This window comes from Plecotus auritus (assembly GCF_963455305.1).
Source record: "Plecotus auritus genome assembly, chromosome: 1".
Taxonomy (NCBI): Eukaryota; Metazoa; Chordata; class Mammalia; order Chiroptera; family Vespertilionidae; genus Plecotus; species Plecotus auritus.
The window spans coordinates 68,809,325-68,835,973 of NC_137770.1; the positions used below are offsets into that span (position 1 = coordinate 68,809,325).

The 26,649-nt window shown below is 36.9% G+C and overlaps 1 protein-coding gene across 1 annotated transcript; it reads right to left on the reverse strand.

Moving 5' to 3' along the window:
• Nucleotides 1-726: 726 nt before the first annotated feature.
• On the reverse strand, nucleotides 727-19,539 carry TERB2 (telomere repeat binding bouquet formation protein 2). Its single transcript, XM_080677901.1, has 7 exons — nucleotides 19,449-19,539; nucleotides 19,251-19,332; nucleotides 18,178-18,317; nucleotides 15,702-15,763; nucleotides 11,816-11,886; nucleotides 3,085-3,173; nucleotides 727-1,280 (listed from the first exon to the last, which is right to left on the reverse strand). Exons 1-7 carry the CDS (start codon nucleotides 19,510-19,512, stop codon nucleotides 1,141-1,143), a joined length of 648 nt encoding a protein of 215 aa, XP_080534027.1. The 5' UTR covers nucleotides 19,513-19,539; the 3' UTR covers nucleotides 727-1,140.
• Nucleotides 19,540-26,649: the final 7,110 nt, after the last annotated feature.

Sequence of the window (26,649 nt, forward strand, 5' to 3'; positions counted from 1 at the left end):
AAAATATGAATATAAATAAATAAAAGTTATTATATGGGAAAAATAGAACTTCCAAATGCTGATGCTGCGATTAGTGTTAAATTTTGTATAATGAAATTTAAGTCACAGGAGAAAGGCCAGAGCCCACATATATTCAAATGATCCAAACGCTAAAAAAAAAAAAAAAAGAAATGTGTATTTTCTTTAGATAATTCTATAGCTGGCATGTACTTCCTAGGAGAGAGTACAGTTTTAACAAGATTATAGTTTTACAAATAATGTCATCTACAAATCTTCAAAATGCAATAAATCTATCAGATTCTATACAGCATGCCCATATGAATTGAATAAAGAAATTACTTATTGAAATCACTACATCTCAAGACATATTATATCTGACACAGCCTACAGCATATACCACATGGAAGAGGAGGGAAGCACTGGCCTAGAAAATGAAGAGAACTATGTTCCAGTCCTGGATCAGCCCCCAATTAGTTACCCAGGCAAGACACCTTTTCAAGGCCTTCCTCATTAAAAGCAATACATGGGTTGGACTCTATGTTCTTTCAGGTCCTTTCCAGTACTAAGATTTTAAGATGCCTTGAGGGTTCATTTCAGATGACATAACACTTGTTTATATTAAACCACTTCTGATACATTTATTATCAGAAACTGTCCACACTTGAAGTCTGAATTATTAAAATGTTCTACTCCATATTTTCAAGTAAGAAACAGTAATTCAGAATTCAACTATAGCATTCTAATTTTTTAATTGAAATAAGATGATCAGAATAATAAATGTTACATTCACAACAATGAACCTAGAAAAATATACATATAATAAAATGTTAAAGCTAAAAGAGAATCAGGAGAGGGAGAGAGAAAGAGAGATCTTATAAAGTATGTTTCAATGACAATTACTCCAAACAACTGTACACTCAGAATTGTGGACATATGTTACAAGCTGGGGAAACAGTCCAGCCCAAATGTCAAAATACAAAGCCAAAAAGATTTTGAATTTTCAAAAGATACATTTTTGAGATAGAAAGGAAAGAAATTATCCCCATTTCCTCATACCCCTGTCCCAAATTGGAGAATTTAAAATCATGCCCATCTTTGATAATATTTTACAGAAAATAAATGCCCAGGTACAAGGACAATTTATTTCCTCTTCAATTTGTTTTTTATGGTGGACATATTAATTTCATTTTGAACATGGTATGCCAAGTATCCTGAACTTCCAGGAATGAAGTCATGTAGCTCCCCAAGGAATTTCTTCATGGCATCAATTGATATATAGCCTACAAAAAAAAAGCATATATTTGAAATTTTGTCATACTATCTGATTTTCAGTGTTGTGGTTGATTAGGGTTAAGATTTCTAAAGAAGGTTCTTAGAAAAGAAGAAATAATACTAGTCAGAAGATTCTCCATGACACTTGATAATTATCAGTGAACAACCTTCTTATCCCTTACCTGTTCCCCACAACCTTCTACTTCCTTTTATTTTTATTTATTGGTTTTTAGAGAGAGAAACATCAATTTGTTATTCTACTTATTTATGGTTGATTCTTGTATGTGTCCTGACTGGGGATGGAAACCATAACCTTGGAGAATCAGAACAGCACTAACTAACTGAGCTACCCTTCTACCTCCCTTTAAAACAAAGATACTTAATTAACCACTTTGACTATTGAGAGTGTCATGTTGAATTTGGGAACTGAATATTAAAGTACCTAGGTAAAAAAAAACTGGGAAGTGTATCTGGTTTAGAGTATAATCATTTAGAAATATTCAACTAGCTACAATCGGCACAAATAGTTCATCTTTCCTAATAGCACAGGCAACACTTTCCTTAACTGCTAACACTGAGATAATATTCTTTTAATAAAAACTTAATGGGAAAATTGACATTATTGTTTAGTCAACAAAGATTATTGGTGTGAGTAATTTTGATGTCATGAATAATCTGAAATAGATATTAATGTCAAAAAGAACTCTAGAATTTAAGAACTCAGTCACTTGCCCTAGCTGGGTTGGCTCAGTGAATAGATCATTGAACTGCAGACTGGATGGTCCCAGGTTCGATTCCAGTCAAGGGCACATGCTCTGGTTGTGGGCTCAATCCCTAGTAGGCGGTGTGCAGGAGGCAGCCGATCTTCTATCTCTCTCTCCCTCTCCCTTCCTCTCTGAAATCAATAAAAATATTTTTTTTAAAAAAAGAAGAACTCAGTCACTTTAGCAATATTACCTTCATATGGAATTCTTATCTGAGTGATTATATTTCATGTGTAATATACACTGAGTGGCCAGATTATTATGATCTCTGAATGCATAATAATCTGGCCACTCAGTGTATATCCTATATAATAAAAGGCTAATATGCAAATTGTCCCCTCGACCAGGAGTTCGACCAGCAGGCAGGCTGGCCAACTGCCCATGTTCCCTCCCCTGGTCAGGCTGGCCAGATCCCACCCATGCACGAATTCATGCACCAGACCTCTAATAAAACACACACACACACACACACACACACACACACACACACACACATATACACACTGAGTGGCCAGATTATTATGCGATCAGAGATCATAATAATCTGGCCACTCAGTGTGTTTATGGTTTATGCTAAAAGTGAAACTTAATTTAAAAAGTAAATCCTGTATGACAAAAATTCTGATAGCATGTAAGAATGATTGAATTTAGAACACCACTACCAACAGGTTATCTATGCATATAGTTTGATTGTTTCTCATAATAGATAACAAATTACAGTTAATAAATTAACTATGAATTCAATCAGATAAAACTGATTAGTATTTTTAAAGATATTTTAATTATAGTCATTTACCTCAGAAAATCTCTTTTTTAAAAAAAATATTTTTATTGATATCAGAGAGGAAGGGAGAGGGAGAGAGATAGAAACATCAATGATGAGAGAGAATCATTGATCAGCTGCCTCCTGCATGCCCCACACTGGGGATCAAGCCTGCAACCCAGGCATGTGCCCTGAACCAGGAATCAAACCAGTGACCTCTTGTTTCCTGATTTGATACTCAACCACTGAGCCACACCAGCTGGGCTAAATTTTATTTTAAATTACCTGTTACCATGTTGTTCACTGGATAATTCTGAAGAGGGCAGTATAGCTGCTTTTCTACAACTGGAGTCCTTATAAAATGCTCTTTTGTGCTGTAAAATTAAAGAGAAAGTCACATTTATATTTGTTTTTTGGACTTGTTTTACAAATGAGAAATTATTCCAGGCAATATACATAGTAATCTAATTGCTCTTTGATCAGATTTCAGTCTTAATTGGGTAAAAATGTTAAGTGTGAAATTCTTTTGTGCTTCTAAGTAATACAAGGCCTCTATAGATATTTTTTATTATCTTGGCCACTTTATAAAACAAGTATTTATTGAGTTATATAGAGGCCTGGGTCTTTTACTCAGTATTTTTGAATGCATAATAATTCAACAATCCTATATAATACTTAGCTAATATGCTAATTAGACCAAATAGCAGAACGACCGTCTGGACAGCATTCTGGACCACTGTCTGGACGACCTTCTGGACCAAGCTGGGGCTGTGAGGGCTGAGCCCCTTGCATGAATTTCAAGCATTGGGCCTCTAGTGCTTTATAATTAGACTAGAGGCCTGATACATGAAGATTCGTGCAAGAATGGGCCTTCCTTCCCCTGGCTGCTGGTACTGAACGGCTGGGGCGGTGCGAAATGCTTGTGTCCCACCCCCGGCCACTGGGTGCCTGCATATGCAAATTAACCTGTCATCTTTGTTGGGTTAATTTGCATACTCACTCCTGATTGGCTGGTGGGCATCACAAAGGTACGGTCAATTTGCATCTTTCTCTTTTATTAGTGTAGATATGTAGAAAAATAAAAAACTTGACTGAGATATAGAAGAAAAAATAAAGGAAAACCAAAGCATTCTCCTGGATAGGAATATTGAAAATTATAGACAGTAGTTCTTCTCCAATTGAAGTTTAACACAATTCTCAATAAAGTCCCTTAGAGCTTAAGAAAAAAATTTCTAAAATTCATCTTAACAACATGTTAGAAGATCTAATAGGAGGCAAGACTAAATTTGTAATAGAATGAAATAACATACCGAGGAATATTCTTTTTTTTTTTTTTTTTAAATATATTTTATTGATATTTCACAGAGAGGAAGGGAGAGGGATAGAGAGCTAGAAACATCGATGAGAGAGAAACATCCATCAGCTGCCTCCTGCACACCTCCCACTGGGGATGTGCCGGCAACCAAGGTACATGCCCTTGACCGGAATCGAACCCGGGACCTTTCAGTCCGCAGGCCGACGCTCTATCCACTGAGCCAAACCGGTTTCGGTCCGAGGAATATTCTTAAAGGAAGTACAGATTTATATAAAGAAAATATGAAGAAGTTCCTGAGGGCCACAAAAGAAAACTTGGACAAATGGGGGGAAATACCACTTTCTCGGATAGAGGTATTTGATATCATAGACATTGTCCCTAAGTTAATCTATAAATTCTTTGTAATATCACTAAGTATAACAACAGGAATTTTTAAAAAATATGAACAAGATGGTTGCAAAAATCAGAAGGAAATTTTGAGAAGTAATAGCTAAGAAAACTTGAAAAAGAGTAAGGAGGAGGAACTAGTTCTAGATATTAAATCATATTATAAGTAATTAAAACAGTGGCCCTGTTGCATCACAAATGGAATACAGTGTATTACTATTTGTGCAAAAAGGAGAAATTAAAGAATATTTTATAAATTTTCTAGTACATGCATATATTAGAAACTGATAATATTGATTGCCTCTGGAAGGAAACTGGCTTTTTAGGGGCCAGTATATTTTCATAGTACCCTCTTTTATATATCTTTGATTTTGAACCATGTGAATATTTTACCTATTAAAAATAATTAAATTTTGAAAATAGAAAAATAATGTGTAGCATGAAAAGCCAAGGAAAAAGGAGTTTGGGACTTGTTTTTTTCAGGTATTAAAAATATAAATAGGAGAAACCAAGATGGCGGCATAGGTAAGCACCTAAACTGCTGCTTCGCACAACAATTTCAAAACTACAACTAAAAGACAGAACGGACACCATCCAGAACCACAGGAAAGCTGGCTGAGTGAAAATTCTACAACTAGAAGGAAAGAGAAAACCTCACAGAGAATTGGAGGTACGGCAAAGGGTCTTTGTGCGCGCAGAGAGGAAGGGCGGCCGAGAGCCTGGCTGACTTTCTCTGGCGGAAGGGGGAAGGAAGCTCCCAACCGCACTGAACCCCAGTTCTGACTGCACTGAACCCCAGTTCCGGGAGAGCCCCTGGGGACCCACGCTCTCGTAGGGGGAGTCTGGACTCTCGGGCAGAGACTCGGGGGCCAGGGAAGGCAGAGGTCTGAAGGAACGCGCCTGCCAGTGCGCACAAAGGCTGCGGAGGTTGCCACAGGCTTTCCCTAGTGGAAGGGAGTTGGAAGCTCCTGACTGCACTGAGCCCCAGTTCTGACTGCACTGAACCCCAGTTCCGGGCGAGCCCCTGGGGACCCACGCTCTTGTGGGGGGAGTCTGGACTCTCGGGCGGAGACTCGGGAGCCGGGGAAGGCAGAGGTCTGCGCGTGTGCGCAAGGGCAAGGCTGACGGGAAGCCAAGACTGTCTGCTCCGCCCTGAGACTCCACCCCATCCAAGCTGAACACAGAGGCTATTGCAATTTGGCAAGTCTAATCCTATAAGGCTGTCTCCAGCACCGAACTTCTCCCAGCGTAGACGCAGCTGATCCTTACAGCCAACTGGCCTGGAGGTCAAGTCCTCCCAGTGATACCAACAACAATCAAGACTTAATTACAACAAGGCTGTACACACAGTCCACAGAGGGGTGCACCAAGAGTGTCCACCTCAGGTTAACTGGGGAGGCCGACCCACTGGGCCATATAGGAAACCTAGCACACAAATTTACCCTACCAACTCAGGGAAGCAGTGAAAATGCGGCGTCAAAGAAACAGATCACAAACGAAAGAAATGGAGGAAAACAAACGACTGGATATAGAATTCAAAACCACGGTTATAAGGCTCTTCAAGAATATCCTAGAAAAGGCCGATAAATACAACGAGACCCTCGAAGATATGAAAAAGGACCAACTAGAAATTAAACATACACTGACTGAAATAAAAAATATTATACAGAGACCCAAAAACAGACTAGAGGAACACAAGAATCAAGTCAAAGAATTGAAATACAAAGAAGCAAAAAACACTCAACCGAAAAAGCAAAAAGAAAAAAAAAAATCCACAAAGTTGAAGATAGTGTAAGAAGACTCTGGGACAACTTCAAGCGTACCAACATCAGAATTATGGGGGTGCCAGAAGAAGAGAGAGAGCAAGATACTGAAAACCTATTGGAAGAAATAATGACCGAAAACTTCCCCCACCTGGGGAAAGAAATAGACTTACAAGTCCAGGAAGCGCACAGAACCCCAAACAAAAGGAACCCAAAGAGGACCACACCAAGACACATCATAATTAAAATGCCAAGAGCAAAAGACAAAGAGAGAATATTAAAAGCAGCAAGAGAAAAACAGTTAGTTACCTACAAGGGAGCACCCATACGACTGTCAGCTGATTTCTCAACAGAAACTATGCAGGCCAGACGGGAGTGGCAAGAAATTTTCAATGTGATGAATAGCAAGAACCTACAACCAAGATTACTCTACCCAGCAAAGCTATCATTCAGAATTGAAGGGCAGATAAAGAGCTTATCACAGATAAGAAAAAGCTAAAGGAGTTCATCACCACCAAACCAGTATTATATGAAATGCTGAAAGGTATTCTTAAAGAAGAGGAAGAAGAAAAAAGTAAAGATAAAAATTATGAACAACAAATACATATCTATCAACAAGTGAACCTAAAAATCAAGTGAATTAAAAACCTGAGGAACAGAATAATCTGGTGAATATAATAGAATCAGGGGCATAGAAAGGGAGTGGACTGATAATTCTCAGGGGGAAAGGGGTATGGGGGGTTCATGAAGAGACTGGACAAAAATCATACACCTATGGATGAGGACAGTGGGGGGGAGGTAAGGGCAGAAGGTGGGGTGGGAACCGGGTGGAGGGGAGCTATGGGGGGGGAAAGGAGAAACAATTGTAATAATCTGAATAAAGATTTACTTAAAAAAATAAATAAATAAAAAGAAAAAAATAAAAATAAAAAAAGAAAATATAAATAAAGTTATCTAACTTAAAATAAGATTGTATTGATATAAAAATAGATTCACAGATTAATGGAATAAAACAAATAGTCCAAAAATAGATCTTCAAATACATAAAACAACATATGACAAAGGAAAATCACGAATCAGTAGAAATAGATTTACTTTTCAAAAAACTGGTGGAAATTTCTTATTTAAAAAACAAAAATAAATTTAGATATTCCCTTATTAACTTATACCAAAATAAATACCTGCAGAATTAAAAACCCATTTAATCTCTGATTGGGAAAGGATTTTTCTGAAGGTAAAAACAATAGAAAAAATTATAAAAGTGATTAATTTAATAATGTGAACATTTAAAACTTGTATCTCTGAGGAAGTATAAACCAGACCACAAACTGAGGATATAATGTGACAAACTGGCAAAAGTTTAATATAGTTATTATATAAAGATGACAGACAAGTTGATAAGAAAGACAATAGGACCCCCCCAATAGAAAATGGAGAAAGAATAGAAACAAAAAAGCCACAGAAAAGGAACTATAAAATTCTAATAAACAAATTTTAAAATGTTCAAACCTATTAGTAATCAAATAAATATGAAAATTAAAAGAAGATGCCATTTTCATCTATTAAATTAACACAAGGCTTCTTATTAACACTCAATATAATGATGAGGATGCAGCAAGACCAATACTAGTAGTAATCTAAATTTATACTTTTGTGGGAAGCAACTAACAGTAGATGTCATGGCCCTTAAAAAGTATTCATATCTCTTCATACTGTAAATTTCACATCTAAGAATTTACATTAAGAAAATTATCTTTAAAAGTAGAGAAAGATTTTTCTTTTTTTCTTTTTGAGATTTATTTTTAAAAAGATGTTCATGAAGCTGCCATAAGGGAAACAACCTGTAAATAATTTAAAACATTTTTAAGCATGGCTCAATGTTGAGCCTCAACCTATGAATTAGGAGGTCATGGTTCCATTCCCAGTCAGGGTATATTCCCAGTGGGGGGCATGCAGGAGGTAGCCAATCAATGGTTCTCTCTCATCAATTGATGCTTTTATCTCTCTCTCCCTTCCTTTCTGAAATCAATAAAAAATATATTTTTAAAAAAGGGAAGGTGAGGACATAAGGAAGGCCAAGAGACATATGAAAGCATGCTCAAAGTCACTAATCATCCGAGAGATGCAAATCAAAACAACAATGAGATACCATCTCACACCTGTCAGAATGGCTATCACAAACAAATCAAAAAAGGACAAGTGCTGGGGAGGATTCAGAGAAAAAGGAACCCTCGTGCACTGCTGATGGGAATGCAGACTGGTGCAGCCACTGTGGAGAACAGTATGGAGTTTCCTCAAAAAACTAAAAATGGAACTCCCATTTGACCCAGTAATCCCACTCCTAGGAATATATCCCAAGAAACTAGAAATACCAATCAGAAAGGATATATGCACCCCTATGTTCATAGCAGCACAATTTACAATAGCTAAGATTTGGAAACAGCCCATGAGCTGATGAATGGATTAAAAACTGTGGTACATCTACACAATGGAATACTATGCTGCTGTAAAAAGGAAGAATCTCCTACCATTTGCAACTGCATGGATGGAGCTGGAGAGCATTATGTTAAGCGAAAGAAGTCAGTCAGAGAAAAATAAATATCACATGATCTCACTCATTTGTGGATTATAATGAACAACATAAACTGATGAACAAAACAGATCCAGAGATAGAAGCATCAATCAGATGCTCAAATCTCAGAGGGAAGGTAGGGGAGGGTGGGGGTAAAGGGGAGTGATCAACCAAAGGACTTGTATGCATGCATATAAGCATAACCAATGGACACAGACAACAGGGGGGTGAGGGCATGAGTGGGGGTTTGAGGGAGCAATGGGGGGATAAGGACACATATGTAATAGCTTATTCAATAAAGAAAAAGAAGGAAGGTGATTAAACAAGATGAAATACCATATGCAGCCATTACAAATCATAATATCAAATAAGGCTTTTCAAAATGGGGAAAATCAAGAGACAAACTAAAGAGGATAGGACAAAAGTAGGTTTATAGTTATTTATGTGGAAATTAATACAGTAATTAATAAATAATAATATAAGTATAAACTCTGTGTTTTACACACTCACAACTATAAACCTATTGTTGCACCACCCTGTATATGCAGTCAACATCAATTTTATTTAATGCATCTATTTGTATAAAACTAGCAAGAAATATGCTAATGTTGATGATGGTTATCTCTCAGTGGTAGGGTTTAAATTTTCTTTATTCATTTTTTGTATTTTCTATTTTGACAAATTGCATGCATTACATTCATAATAATAAAATTACTGTAATTAAAAACAAGAAAAGAAATCCATACAATTTTCTGAAGATTTTGTGAATGTACTGGGAAAGGAAAACAACATAGTGATTAAGGGTTTGGAGTCTGAGCCAATTAGCTAGCCGGTTTCAGCTTCACCACTTAAATAATATTGGGTGAATTATTTAGCTCTCTGAGACCTCAACTATAAAATGGGTCTAATACTATTTATCTATCTTATAAGGTTCTAAGAAACAAATTAATTATTGTGAACTGCTGAGCTCACAAGTCTTGTATTTAGCAAGTGCTAGATAACTAGTTCGCCACTTAGTGTTCAATACTAGTAGTATGCCAACAAAATAAATGCTTCAAGGGTAAAGTATATTTTATCTATGTTTGCACTACACCCTCTGGTGGTTCCACAAAGAAATGGCTCTAAGTAGACACCTACTGAAGGTGTCTATTCATATCCTTCGTCTATTTTTGTTGTTATTGGATTGGACATATTTCCCCAGATTTGCAAGCCCTCTTTATATAGTATTTATATAGTATTAAGGAAACAAGCCTTTGTCAAATGTTTTTCCTAATGTATATTTTTCTTTTGACTTAGATTATAATATTTTTATTGCCATGTACAAGTTTAAAATATTTTTGGTCATGTTTATCAATTTTTTCTTTTTAAAAAATGTATTTTTATTCATTTCAGAAAGAAAGGGAGAGGGAGAGGGAGAGAGAGAAATATCAATGATGAGAATCATTGATTGGCTGCAGGAGCTTATTCATAACCAGGGCATATGCCCTGACTGGGATTCAAACCATGACCTCCTGGTTCATAGGTCAACGCTCAACCACTGCACCACACCAGCTGGGCAATCTTTTCTTTAATGGATTCTGTGCTTTGGAGGAAACTTGTTTTTGTTGTTGTTGTTTTAATCCTCACCTGGGGATATTTTTTCCATTGATTTTCAGACAGAGTGGAAGGGAGGGAGAAGGGGAGAGAGAGAGAAACATCAATTGCTTGCTTCCCACGTGCGCCCCAATTGGGGCGGGATTGAACCCCCAATCAAGGTCCATGCCCTTGATTGGGAATCAAACCCTCGACCCTTTGATCTGAGGGTTGATGCTCTAACATAACCACTGAGTAAAACTGGCCAGGTCAGGACAACTGTTTCTTAAAGAATTTATATATCTTGTATCTTTCCTAGTAAAATGAATCACGGGGAGTTACTTTCTTTCCATTTCCCAGCCTTCTCTTACAAGGCCATTTAGGATAACTACTAGTATTCTCTCCACTATCCATCTCTTAATATCTTCATGATCTCACCTCTTCTATTTTCATTTTTCTTCCTTTCCTTACCAATTTCTTATCTCAAAAAGCATAACAAGTAAGCTCCAAGGAGTGTTACACATAGAGATCCAAAAGAACTAAAATATGGATTCTTAAACTTAAGTGGTAAAATATCTAGAAGTCACAGGACCATGAAGCAATGTTTTATTAAACTTAGCATAATTGAATATACAGCATTGTATTAAATCAGACAACAACTTACATCTAATTTTAATAAACTAAAATCGTAGGTAGAAAAAATATAAGGAGAAAAACTTAACATTGAAAAAATGATAAAGATTAAACATTACTTTTTATATGGAAGAAAGACTAATATTGATCATTTTTATTTTAGTAGCCAAATACCAGACTTTCACATAACCAATGCTCCCTATGAATATTTTAAAACCATTGAACTGGAAATATGAAATTAGGACTAGATAATAAATAAGCCTGCAATAAGGGGGCCTCTCATAGATTGGCCCTAACACAATGGCAAGTCCATGTTTGTCTTTTTAAATTTAATTTCTTAAACCAAAGTAATCACATTACAAACAATTTGGAAAGGAGAAGGAGAAATCACCCAGAACTTCCAATCCTAATATTACTGCTAATATTTAGTATATTTTCTTATTATTAAAAACATATTTTAAAAATAATATAACCGTATTCATAATATAGATAAAATTTTAGTTTCTTTTCTGCAAGTTTAATCTAGCATAGTAGTTAAATGCATGGGCTGTAGAATTAGGCTGATCCAGTTCAAATCCTGCTTCTCCCCACTTATACAAAACTTTGGACAAATTACAATCTATCTGACCCTAGATCTCTTTCTAAAATGTCAATGTGAAAATGATAATATAATCTCATAAGAAGACTGTAAAAATTAAATGAGATAAATGCACTGTCAGTGCTCAAAGATGTCTACATTGAATTGAATATCAATGAAGTATATGAATTCAATACCTTTTGGATAATTCTTTTTTGTGATCTGTGGCCAGTTCACTGCTTTCCTCATTTGACATTACTTCATCATGCTGTGGATAGCAAAAGAAATTACATTTTTAAAAATCAGCACACCAATAAGCCAATCAATAAATTTTTTAATAAAAGAAAAGTACATTGGCACTATATAAGAGTCATAAAGTATTTATATGCCTAGGTACATTCAATCTAGTTTGGTGGAAAAACCTAACAAAATTTTGTACACACACAATTACACTCTATATTTTTAGAGATACATAAAGAAAGAAGAACAAAATTTTTAAAATATGAGCTGTGGTTGTATTAGATAGTCAAACTTTTGACTGATTTTATTCTTTTTCAGTTTTTGAAATTTTCCCTAATGTGGTCATATTACTTCTTAGTTTTTTTAAAAATAAGGAAACAAAAAAAGTGTTATTAAACTCTCTTAAAATTTTTGAATTGAAGATTCCTAAGCTGTTTGTGAGCTACAAATCAAAAATATGAAGTAAGCTTTACAAATTGTTTCCCCTTCAAAATTAAAGTGAAGTATTTAGCTATGGCGTTACAAAAGAACTGAAGATTATGTAACAGTAACTCAAATACTGGTACCTATCACATAATATATTTACTTAATATGCCATTAGGAAATTGCTATATTTAGGTCTACAAATACACTCTAAATAACAATAATAATGCTCCCCAAAATTACTTACCAGTTTTACCTTTATTGTTACCTTCTACTTATATATACTACTAGAGGCCCAGTGCACAACAGTCGTGCACTGGGGGAGGTGGGGTGTCCCTCAGCCTGGCCTGCGCCCTTTCGCAGTCCAGGACCTCTGAGGGGTCCTTAGTGCTGCCACTGAGGCGGGAGAGGCTCCCGCCACTGCCGCTGTGCTCGCCAGCTGTGAGCCCAGCTTCTGGCTGAGCAGTGCTTCCCCCTGTGGGAGTGCACTGACTACCAGGGGGCAGCTCCTGCATTGAGTGTCTGCCCTCTGGTGGTCAGTGCACGTCATAATGACTGGTCATTCCACCATTCGGTCCATTTGCATATTAGGGTTTTATTATATAGAATAATTACATTATAATTGGCTAATATAATGTCTATATCAATCAATATTTTGAAAGAACTAATAAAACCCCTTGTTATATAATCATACAACTTCTAAAGTCAATAGTCTTCAGTCAATAGTCAATAGTACAGCAGGAATGTTGTACTAATTTTTAGTAGAAAAAGACATTGGACTGGGTTGAAGCTGAGAAAATTTTGTTCAACTTTGCTAATAATATCTGGCTATGTGAACCAAGACAAATCTTTGCTTCTCTTTACCTCAGTTTTCTCATTTCTAAAACTGAGTGATTAAATTAATGATTTTTAAGAACTTTTTAGCTCTAATGTTCTGGTATAATCAATAATTACTGTTAAATAACCATTCATGTCCCTGGAAACACTGTGATAAGTTAAATATTTTGGTTCTTTGTACAACATAGACAAAGAATATAAAAGAACTATTAGTATTTTCAGATGATAACACTTTGGGAAGAAAAATTTATAAAAGGAGTACAAAATACATAAATTAATTGCTTGGCTTTAGATATATTATATTATAAAGATGTTCTCCCTAACTGTTTATTTTGAAAAAATTTCAAACTTACCGAATGTTAAAGAATAATACAATAAGTACAATATACCTTTCACCTAGATTCACAAAGTGTTAACATTTTTACCATCCTGCATTCCTTCTATAAATTTTTATTTCTAATGGACCATTTGAAAATATTTTCAGATATTATAACATTTTACTCCTTAATCTTTAGCATGCATTTTCTTTTAAATATATTTTTATTGATTTCAGAGAGGAAAGGAGAGGGAGAGAGATATAGAAACATCAATGATGAGAAAGAATCATTGATCAGCTGTCTCCTGCACACCCCACATTGGGGATCGAACCTGCAATCCAAGCATGTGCCCTGACCGGGAATCAAAACATGACCTCCATGTTCATGGGTCGAAGCTCAACCACTGAGCCACGCTGGCCAGGCTTTTAGCATGCATTTTCTAAAAAATATATTTTATCTTTATAATACTTCTATCATAATTTTAAAAATTAATGTTAATTCAATATCACCTAATATACAATCCATATTTAGATTTTCCCAATTATTCTAAAAATGTCTTGTTTTAAAAAAATCCAGAATCCAGTCCAATCAAGGTTTGTACATCACATTTGGTTATGTCTTAATTTAAAACAGTCTTCCTGCTATTTTTTTCTTAAAGCAAGCAAGAATATATTGACTGCAGCAAAAATATACTTAGGATAGTGAAACAAAGAAGGGCATAGAAGGAGCAATAAGAGACCTAGGCTGGGCTACCTTAGCTCACTGGGAAGTCAGAGAATAGGGGGCCTTGGAGACAGGTTGAGGGAGTTAGTTCTGGACCAGCTGCTGCTAGCCATTGTCACCGAGTTGCAAGTCTCATGGGGTCCCTTTGAGGTTAGAGGATACATGCCTGTCGCGGGAGGAGAGGGAATGGAATGGCATGGCCATGCTCCCTGGAAGGAGAGTGCCTTCCTGCCTTTTTTTTTTTTTTTTTTTTTTTAATGGCATTGTTTTAAAGAGCCTGAGCCAGCTCGTTGTTTTCTGATATTTTCAATATTCTAGAATTGCCTGAGAGTTTACCCATAAGTAGGTTCAGGTTAAGCATTTTGAACAAGAACATTATACAGATAATATTGTGTACTTTTTATTATATTACATCAAGCTGAACATAATGAGAGGTTGTCCAGTATTGGTGATGCTAAATTCAATCAATTGGTTAAGGTGGTGGTCTGATAGATCTCTCCAGTGTAAAGGTACATTGCTTACCTTTATAATAAGTAATCTGTGGGGTGATCATTTGCGAGCATGCTTTTAACATCCATTAATGACTCTTGCCCAAGTCAATTATTTTATTGGGAGTGATAAAGTGGGGATTTTCTATTCTATCATTCTTTGTATATTTATTAGCTCTTATTCTATAAGGAAAATTTCTCTTATCCCACATTTTCCTTTCTTCATCCCTTCCTTCCTTCTTTCCCTCCTTTCCTCCCTTCTGTTCTTCCATTTTTTTCTTTATGTTTTTGAAGTATCACTATATAGTCATGGACTTTTAAAATTTTAATTCTATCATTTAAAATTTTCTATTCTGTCATTCTTTGTGTATTTATTAGCTGCTATTCTGTAAGGAAAATTTCTCTTATCCCACCTTTTCCTTCCTGCATTCCTTCCTTCCTTCCTTCCTTCCTTCCTTCCTTCCTTCCTTCCTTCCTTCCTTCCTTCCGTTCTTCCACTTTTTTCTTTATGTGTTGGAAGTATCACTATATAATCATGGATTTTAAAAAATTTAATGTTTTATAATCCATTACTGTCATTGTTAATTTTGATGTTCAAATTATCCCAAATTTGGCTATTGCATAAAGATTCTGAAGTCAAAAGCATAGGCAAATTGAAGCAGGATGGCAAAAGCTAAAGTCAGTTTTTAGTATTATACACATGTATTGAGAGGTATTATTCAAAACATTTAACAAATGGCACAACACAGTAATTAATCAATTAGAATCTACACTGGCAGTAAAGAACTTGTCTATACTGTGCAACTATCACTTCCTTAATATTACTGACAAAAGCAAATTTTCAAGTTATGTGATAATTTTATTCATACAAAAAGTCTCAATATAACTATTGTACTAGTACAAAAACTACGTCAAATCAGATAGTGTTCAATAAAAGCATGACCTTTAAATTCCTTAATCTGGATCATGTCACAGGCAAACATTTTTAAGATTACATTGCTTTCAAAAATTTTTGAAACTATAGATTTTAAATAAGTACCTTATTTTACTCTTACCTTTTCTGTCAGAAAATGTCGGTCTTGTTCCCAAATAAAACTACCAATTTTTCTTCTTATTTCTGTGATGGGGAAAAAAATCCAATACCATTTTTTTAAAGTAAATGTAACATTTTCTGAATTTTACTTGAAGTCTGAAATTTCTAGGCCAGCATTTTCTCACTGTATCAAAATCACCTAAGATACTTGTTTAAAATGCAGATTCCTTTTGAATCAGATCATTGAGAAGGAGCTAAGGGATTTGCATTTCTATCAAACTTTCCAGACGATTCCAATGCATTATGAGAATCGTTGTTGTAAACTTTTCCTTCTGGAATATATCTCTTCATTAAATGTGTCTTTAGGCCAAGCATTAATAAAGAAAATGACTGTCCAGTCAAAATAAAAGCTATATCGCCCAGCCGTGCATGGCTTGGTGGTTTAGTATCCACCCAGAAACCAAAGGTCACTGGTTTGATTCCTGGTCAGGGCATATGCTAGGGTTGCGGGCTCGATTCCCAGTAAGGGGGCGTGCAGGAGGCAGCTGATCAGTGATTCTCTCTCATCATTAATATTTCTATCTCTCTCTCCCTTCTTCTCTAATATCAATATATATATTAAAAAGCTATAAAATTCCTGAATTTGTAGAATAGAGGTCCTCAATAATTCAATAATTTACTTTGTTAAAAGAAGGGTGGAAGAGCAACGTGTCTAGTGAGCATGGTAGTACAGGAATTTTACAATGCTTAGTATGTCATCATCCTAACTCAAAGATCCTTAAAGATTCCACAGTAGCCCACTCAAGGACAAAAAGGTAGCATTCCTCAAGATCTATTCTGCCTAGTAGTAGCCATTAGGCAGATGTGGGCACCACATTGAAATGTGCCACTAGTCCAAACTGAAATGTGCTGTAAGCATAACATATTGAATTTCAAAGACTTAGTATCAAAACAAGAGTGCAAATGCCTGGCTGGTGTTGCCCAGTGGTTGAGCATCAACCAATGAATTAGGAGGTCATGGTTTGATTCCTGGTCAGGGCACATGCCCAGGTTGTGGGTTGCAGGAGGCAGCTGATCAATGATCCTTTCATCATTGATGTTTCTATCTCTTTCCCTCTCCCTTCCTCTCTAAAGTATATAGATAGATAGATAGATAGATAGATAGATAGATACTTTAGATATATTAGGTTAAATAAAATACATTCTAAAAATTAATTTCACCTATTTCTTTTTATTCTTTCTAATGTGACTACTAGAAAATTTATGATTAATATGTGGCTCATATTTGCATCTTCATACTTCTACTAGACAATACTGGTCTAGGTGGATAATAATGTATAGTTTTTATTTTTAAAAAGGAGCATGTTTTCATTTCTGATAGTTTAAAAAATTTAAATACATTTTAATTGAAGACGCTATACTCAAAGACAGGAGACATTAATTTACTTATTTACATAACCACTTAGAGCAACTTGTTATAAACAGTTCCTACCAGGGGATTAAAACTATGAAAGGAACCCAATTTTGGGAGTTTCTAAAACTCTTCTATAGAAATCTTTTTTGAATTGTTTGGTGTTTTTTTTTTTTTAATACTTTGCTCATTGGGAATGTGTACATCTGTCTTGCTAGGGATAGACACTTACACATCAAGAATTGGGTAATAACGCAAGACCTATAAAAATGGATATTTTGCCCGACCTGCGTGGCTCAGTGGTTGAGCACTGACCTGTGAACCAGGAGGTCAGGGTTCGATTCATGGTCAGGGTATATGCCTAGGTTGTGGGCTAAATCCCAAATGGGGTACATGCAGGAGGCAGCCAGTCAATGATTCTCTATCTCTCCCTCTCCCTTCCTCTCTGAAATCAATAAAATATTTTTTAAAGTGGGATATTTAATTAGCCCAGATAAAATAGGTAGGATTTGAACAGAACAAATCAGGGAAAACTAAAAGAACCAATTTCAGAAACAGTTTATTTACTTGCCCTTTACTTCACAGGGTTGCTGAAATAATTAATGTGAAAGTACTTTAAACAGTATAAAGAACAGTAGTAATATATGGGTTTATTATCATAATGAATCTTTAAAAATAGAAAAAAATTTCAGAAATATAACAAAGAGATTCAAAACTAGCAAAGAACAGTTTATTGAATGCTCACATATCAGACTACTTATATTATCTCATTTTAACCTCAAAACAACTTGGGAGAAATTGCTAAAGGTTACAGAACTAGTAAGTGTTGTATACCAGCCAGTGAACACTGTGAGGACAAGATCTGCATGTGCATTATTCAGCACCGAATCCCCAGCGCCTGGGTTGAAACCTGGCACACAGTAGGAGCTCAGTGAATGCATGAATCAAGGATAAACATTTAAAACTAGAATATGCATCAAGGCAATCTGATCCCAAGTCCATGCTTTTCCACTTAGATCAGTACAGCTGGGTAACTTAGCTGGATCTGGCTGTCTAACAAGGGGTTGGATGAATGATCTTTGCTAACCTTCTTGCAGACATGCAGGAGGAAGAATGAAATGACCTAAAGCCACTGAATTTTTAATTTCAGCATTAGCTACTGCAGAGAGATAGTAGGCATGAAAAACGGTAGCATTATCATCTATGTAATCGAGGCTCTGATAGACTCTAGGAGAAAAAAAGAAAATATTTTAGGTTATCAAATAAACAAGACTGTATTCAACCTTGCAAAAATGGGATAAATAAATGGAAGTAGGAAAGACTATCCATAGGTAACCAGGAGACGGAGGGTTCAGAGGGCGGGGATTAGACCTCAGCTTTACAAACATAACCCCACAGCAATGAGGAGGAGGATCGGATCGCAGGGGACAGATTGAAAGCCCAGCAACCTCTCAGAAAAACACGCTGAGAGTCAGGGCAAGAGGTGATTAGGGTGTGTACTAAGGTGGTGAGAGTGAGTGCTAAGGGCGTTTGAGGGGCACACTCCATGGTGTTTGAACACTGACTGATTAATGTGGGGGGGGGGTGTTATTCAAAAGAAGCTAGGAAGGTTTTAAGCTTAAGAACACAGGACCTACTGCAGGTATGAGGGGCATGCAAGAGATTTAGTTAAACGTATTCAATATGAGGGGCCTCCAAGAAGTCACGTGGAGCCTCCACCCACGAACCAGAAGGTCATGGTTTGGTTCCAGGTCAGGGCACAGGCCAGGGTTGTGGGCTCGACCCCCGGTGTGGGGCGTGCAGGAGGCAGCCGATCAATGATTCTCTCTCAGCATTGATGTTTCTGTCCCTCTCTCCCTCTCCTTTCCCATCTCCCTTTCGCTCTCTGTAATCAATAAAAACATATTTTTTTAAAAAGTCACGTGGAGTTGTGGGAGGGACAGCTGTTAATACTGGAACGCAAGAAGTGACTCGGGGACCAGGCAGGAGGCCAGGCCATCGTGGCAGAAAGGAGAGGAGAAAGGCTATGTATTTTAATCCCCACATCTAGGACTGGAAACTTGCTCTTTTCCAGTCATCCACATTGATGAGCGACCGCAATTTCCACCAACTCCTGGCTCATCATGACTCGAGAGGCAATGCCAGGCGGCGTTCAGGTACCTCAGCGTGTCTGGGTGCGAAGCATCACAGCTGAACAAGAAGTCGGCGGCCCTCAGGTCACTGATCGTCCCCCCTTCGGACACTGTGGAGGCAAGAGCGAAGAGAGGGTGAGCCAGCAAGGACCCTGGGGCCAAGGCACAAGAGTGGGAGGGGTGCCACCTTCACCACCTTACCCACCCTTTCCCCCTAGCTTCCTACCCCAGAATTGCCTCAGGTTGCGGCTGACGCTGCGGCAGAACCAGCCCCGTTGCCCTTGAAACATGGCGCCGCCTTGCGGGTCAGGATGTGGGGGAGGGAACTGTAGCAGAGGTCGCTGATTGGTCCTGGCTCCAAAGCCGGGCTCGATGATTGGTTCTCAGGGTAATGGGCGGGAAAAGCCAGGGGGCGGGGGGCAGGAGGAAGAAGGATCCCGCCACTACCAGACTGAGCAAACCAACTCCTAGGACTGTGGACAGGACGGCTCGGCTTCCCCTCCTTCAGCCGGAAGGGGTCAGTAGTCACACTTGTGAGTTTTAAACCCAAAGTGCATATTAACAAAATTATTGTGCCATGTTGTACAGGCATGATTGCAGGTTCTGTAGCATCAAATTTTTAATTGAAATATAATTGACTTACAATATTAGTTTTAGTGATTCGATATTTATGCATATTACAATGTGATTATCCCCATAAGTCTAGTTACATTCTGTCGCTGTATGAAGTTATTGCAGTACTATTGACTATTCTCTCTGCAGTTATTATAATCCCTGTGTCATAATTTTTAACTGGAAGTTTGTACCCCTTAATCCCTTTCACCTATTTGGCCCACTCCCTGCTACTGCCTCCTTCTGGCAACCACCAGTTTGTTCTCTGTATCTATGAGTCTGTTTCTGTTTTATTTGTTCATTTGTTTTATTTATTTTTAAATATATTTTTATTGATTTCAGAGAGGAAGGGAGAGAGACAGAAACATCAATGATGAGAATCATTGATTGGCTGCCTCCTGCATGACCCCCACTGGGGATTGAGCCCACAGAAAGGGCATGTGCCCCCACCGGGAATGGAACAGGGACCTCATAGGTCGAAGTTCAAGCACTGACACTGGCCCAGCAGATTTCAATCTTTTTTATGACTAATAAAATTCCATTGCATATATATATATATATATATATATATATATATATATATATATATATCCCACATCTTTATCCATTTATAAAATCCACAAACACTTATCTTGGCTATTGGAAATAATGCTGCAATGAACATAGGGATGCATCTGTCTTTTCGAATTAGTTAAATACCCAGAAGTGGAATTGTAGCATCAAGTATTATTTTGAAGCAAACTCATTTTATCATTTCATCTGTAATTGTTTTTAATTGGGCTTTAAAAAATAACACAATATCATTATCACACTTAAAAATAATAATTTTTAATAGTCAAATATGATGAGTGTTCAAATTTCCAATTTTCTCAAAATTATGGTTTTCTTTTACAGTATCCACCTCCCTCCTTAGATCAGTTTTGATAAGCTATATTTTCTGGTGTTGGGCCCATTTAATCTAAAATTTCAAAAATCCTATATAATAAAAGCCTAATATGCAAATTGTCCCCTAGAATGGAGTTCAAACATGAGTTCGACCACTCACTATGATGTGCGCTGACCACCAGGGGGCAGCGTAGAACACAGCTGCATCCATGATGCAGCACTGGCAGTGGGCGGCAGTGGAGGGGCTGCCGGCCCTCATGGGCCCGACGATAGCGGGACTGCGGCAGGATGGTGGAGCTGGTGAGCAGGTGGCGCCAGGCCAAGGCAGGTGTGAGTGAGGCCCAATTGCCCTGCTGATCGCCCCACAGACAGTGACCAGAGGCAGTGGCAGGGGACCCGATGACTCAGGTGGAGGGGGGTACATGGGGGCCTAGGGACCCAAGTGCTGCCCAGGGCCCAGAAGTCAGCTGGGACCTGCCCTTCCATGCCAGACACGCTTCGATTGCCAGCTAGGCTTAGGGACTGCACCTGTGCACGAATTTTATGCACTGGGCCTCTAGTACTATTATAATACTGTTCTTAAAAACTTTTATTATTCTTTTAATGTCTGCAAGGCTCTGTAGTAATGGCTTCTTTCTCATTTCTGATATTAGTTATTTGTGCCTTTTTATTTCTTAAGGTTTGTCAATTTTATTAGCCTTTTCAAATAAGAAACTTCTGGCTTCATACTCTCACATATTTCTTTTCTATACCATTAATTTCTGATCTTATAAGTTCCTTGGTTTTAGATTGCTTTTCTTTTTCTAACATCTTGAAAGAGATGACTGATTTTCATTCTTTGTTTTTCTAAAATGTGCATATGTGTATAAATTTCCTTTAAACTGTGTGCCAAAGTTTTTGAGATGCCATTTTTATTGTTCAATTTAAAGTATTTTTGGAATTCCAATGTAAGTTATTTGATCCATGTGTTATTTAAAATATTTTAGAATTTTCAAATACATGGGATTATTTATTTACCTTATTGTTATTTATTTCTGGATACTTAAATGCACTAAGGTCAAAGAATATAGCCTGTGTGATAATAATCCTTTAAAATTGGTTGAAATTATCCTTATGATGGAAGCATATGGTCAGAGTTCTCTGTGTGTTTAAAGCATGTTCATATTGTCTGATTCCTCTATCAGTTACTGAGAGAAGCATGCTAAAATATACTTTACTTAGAGTTTTATCGATTTCTTTTTGTTAATTTTTGCTTTATATATATTGAAATTATGATATTAGGTGCATGCAAATGTACACTTGTTACTTTCTACTTGATTGAACTATTAGGGATTTAAATATGAAAAGCAAATTTTTAAAACATGTGAATAAAACACAGGAGAATATCTCTTTGGCCTCTGAATAGAGAAGAATCTACACAAGTATTAACCAGTAGGAGAAGATATTTGCAGAGAAAATAACCAATAAAGGATTGGTTATCCAGAACCTACAAATAACCCTATGAATCAATACAAGGCAAATAACCCAATAGAAAAAATGGACAAACACCTAAATAGGAATTTCATAGAAGAGAAAACTTAAATGGCAAATAAACTTATGAAAAGATGCCCAACCACAGTGGTAATTAGGGAAATGCAAAGTAACACTAAAATGAGATGCTATTATGTGTCCACCTTACTGGTAAAACTTGAATTGGCAAAGACAGTAGTGGGAACTCCCATTGCTTGTGAGGATGTAAAATGGCACAAACACTTTGACCAACAATTTAGCATTACTTACATGGAGATATGTATACTGTATGTCCCAGCATTTATTAGATATATACCTAGAGAAACCCTTGCTCCTATTTACCAATACATATCCTATATAATAAAAGCCTAATATGCTAAGTGCCCAGTTGTCCAGTCGTTCGTTCAACCAATCAAAGTGTAATATGCTAATGATATGCTAAGGATGCTCAACCGCTCGCTATGACATGTACTGACCAACAAGGGGTAGAGGCTCCGACCGGTAGGTTAGCTTGCTGCTGATTGGGACTGAGTGAGACTGGCCGGACATGCCCTGGAGCCTTCCTGCATCTCTCCCTGGCTCTGATCATGCACCGGTGGGGTCCTTCATCCTGGCCTGTGCCCTCCCACAATCCGGGACCTCTCGAGGGATGTCAGAGAGCCAGTTTTGGCCCAATCCTGCAGGCCAGGCCAAGGGACCCCACTGGTGCACGAATTCGTGCCCTGGGCCTCTAGTATACAATAATATTTATGGCAACATTGTTGTTAAAGCAATAGCAACAACAACAAAAATAAAAAAAGTAGAAACAACCACTATCTATCAACAGTATTTTGGATATTTAAATTGTTTTATTTTTATAAAATGGAACACTACATAATTTTGAAGTTTTAAAAAACTGAGGAAGACATACAACATGATTCCATTCATTTAAAATTTTTAAAAAGCAGATAGTGAAACTATACTTATATATGTAGTATAGAAAAAAACTAAACAATATATTTGTTGACCTATAAATCATTTTCAAAAAGGGAATAAACCTCTGACTGGTTTGGCTTAGTGGATAGAGCGTCGGCCTGCAGACTGAAAGGTCCCAGGTTCGATTCCGGTCAAGGGCATGTACCTTGGTTGGGGGCACATCCCCAGTAGGAGGTGTGCAGGAGGCAGCTGATCGATGTTTCTCTACCATCGATGTTTCTGATTATCCCTCTCCCTTCCTCTCTGTAAAATATCAATAAAATATATTTTTTTAAAAAAGGGGGGGAAAAAGACAGATACAAGATGTAGATTGGTGATTACCTCAGAGATGAGAGAGGTACACAAAGATTTTGATACTGTTCTGTTTCCAAAGCTAAATGGTCAATGAGTACTTGATCGTTGTAGTATAATCTAAGCTGTACATATACATTCTATACTCTCTTACATATGTATTTTACATTTTATTTTTTAAAATATATTTTATTGATTTTTTACAGAGAGGAAGGGAGAGGGAGAGAGAATTAGAAACATCGATGAGAGAGAAACATCAATCAGCTGCCTCCTGCGCACCCACTACTGGGGAAGTGCCCGCAACCAAGGTACATGCCCTTGACCGGAATCGAACCTGGGACCCTTGAGTCTGCAGGCCGACACTTTATCCACTGAGCCAAACCGGTTAGGGCTTACATTTTAATTAAAAAAAAAAATAGTCAAGTATGTCAACTTAGGAGGATTTTATCTAAATAGTTAATCAAATATTTGGCCTTGAAAAAAAATTTCATTTACCATTGCACCAAAAAAATTAAGATACCGAGGAATAAACTTAACTAAGGTCGTAAAAGACCTGTACTTGGAAAACTACAGGACATTGAAAAAAGAGATAGAAGAATACATAAACAAATGAAAGAACATACCATGTTCATGGATTGGTAGAGCCAACATCATTAAAATGTCCATACTACCCAAAGCAATCTACAGATTCAATGCAATCCCCATTAAAATACCAACAGCATACTTCAAAGATCTAGAACAAACTCTCCAAAAATTCATCTGTAATGAAAAAAGAACCTGAATAGCCACAGCAATCCTGAGAAAGAAGAACAAAGTTGGAGGGATCACAATACCAGATATCAAGCTATATTACCAAACCACAGTTCTCAAAACTGCCTGGTACTGGCACAAAAACAGACATATAGACCAATGGAACAAAACAGAGAACCCAGAAATCAACCCAAGCCATTATGCTCAATTAATGTTTGATAAAGGAGGCAAGAGCATACAATGGAGTCAAGACAGTCTCTTCAATAAATGGTGTTGGGAAATTTGGTCAGATACATGCAAAAAAAAAAAAAATGAAACTAGATAATCAACTTACACCATATACAAAAACAAACTCAAAATGGTAAAAGGACTTAAATGTAAGACAGGAAACCATAAAAATCCTACAAGTCTCCATAGGCAGCAAAATAGCAGACCTATGTCGTAACAATATCTTTACAGACACAGATCCTAGGGCAATGGAGACTAAGGAGAAAATAAACAAATGGGACTACATCAAAATAAAAAGCTTCTGCACAGCAAAAGAAACCATCAACAAAGAAAGCCCACTGCATGGGAGAACATATTTGCCAATGATATTTCAGATAAGGGTTTAATCTCCAAAATTTACAGAGAACTCATATAACTTAACAAAAGGAAGATAAACGATCCAATCAAAAAATGAGCAAAGGATCTAAATAGACACTTTTCGAAAGAGGACATACAGAAGGCCAAGAGACATATGAAAACATGCTCAAAGTCACTAATCATCCGAGAGATGCAAGTCAAAACAATGAGATACCATATCACACCTGTCAAAATGGCTATCTATGATCAACAAACGACAAGTGCTAGTGAGGATGTGGAGAAAAAGGAACCCTGGTGCACTGCGGGTGGGAATGCAGACTGGTGCAGCCACTGTGGAAGACAGTATGGAGTTTCCTCAAAAAGTTAAAAATGGAACTCCCATTTTACCCAGTAATCCCACTTCTAGGACTGTATCCCAAGAAACCAGAAACACCAATCAGAAAGAACATATGCACTGCTATGTTCATAGCAGCACAATTTACAATCGCTAAGATTTGGAAACAACGTAAGTGCCCATCAGCAGATGAGTGGATTAAAAACCTGTGGTACATCTACACAATGGAATACTACACTGGTATAAAAAAGAAGGAACTTTTACCATTTGCAACAGCATGGATGGAACTGGAGAGCATTATGCTAAGCAAAATAAGCCAGTCGGAGAAAGATAAATATCACATGATCTCACTCATATGTGGGATATAATGATCAACATAATTTGATGAACAAGAATAGATCCAGAGACAAATGGCAGGGGAGGGGGGGGCAGTTAGAGAGCAACCAAAGGACTTGTATGCATGCATATTAGCATAATCAATGGACACAGACACTGGGGCAGTGGGGGCTTGCCTGGGGTGGGAATGGCTTTGGGGGGGGGTGTCAAGCGGGGAAAAAGGAGACATATGTAAAACTTTAGACAATAAATAAATAAGGCCTTGAATAAACCATGTTTATTCATCTGAAAAATTAATTTATCCAGGGCATCTGTTACCCTGAAAATACCTGGTAATACAGTTTTACTATTTTTTTTCTTCTGTATTTCAGCTATGTTATACAACTGTGCAATGATATTACCACTGTTATTTTAAATGTCCAATTAGTTGAAGAAAAGTGCAAGGCATTCGCCACAGTGAATTCTAATGCAATGGGACTTCTTTTATCTTCGACTTCATATAAGGATATTTTTGTCACTATCAGCCTCATTTCCTATGCCCTCAGATAAACAATGTATGATAGCCCCAGTCACACTTCTTAATGAATTATCATTCAGAATCTGTATCTAGCAGGGAGGTCCCACATTGATGTTTTATGATTCATACTCATTAGAACAAGCATGTCAAACTCAAAGGCTAACATAGGCCAAATAAACAAGTTTAAGTTTATGTGGGCTGCAAAAAAACAAAAGCTTCAATTTTCATAGAAACGTAGGTTTATTTTGATAGAGACATGCTGAATGCAAAGTGCTAAAATAAATAAGTAATTATTAACATAAAATAATAGAACATTTTAATAAAAATTAATATTTTTTCTTGAACATTAACTTACCAGACACTGAGTAACTGCACAAATTAACAAGCGTAAAACAAATAAACCTATTTTTCTTGTTCTCTGAAAGCGAAGTATTTCCTGTTGTGCACACCAAACAAGTCAGTACAAGACTAATGACATGGTAATTGGCTGCTAAAATATTCGCTGCTAATATTAGTAAAGAGAAATGGTGCGCCTGCGCTTAAGACGAGTAAGGGAAATGAATGCAACATGATTATAGTAATCAGTCATTAGCGAATGTTGTAGTTCATCCCATCTAATAAAAGAGTAATACG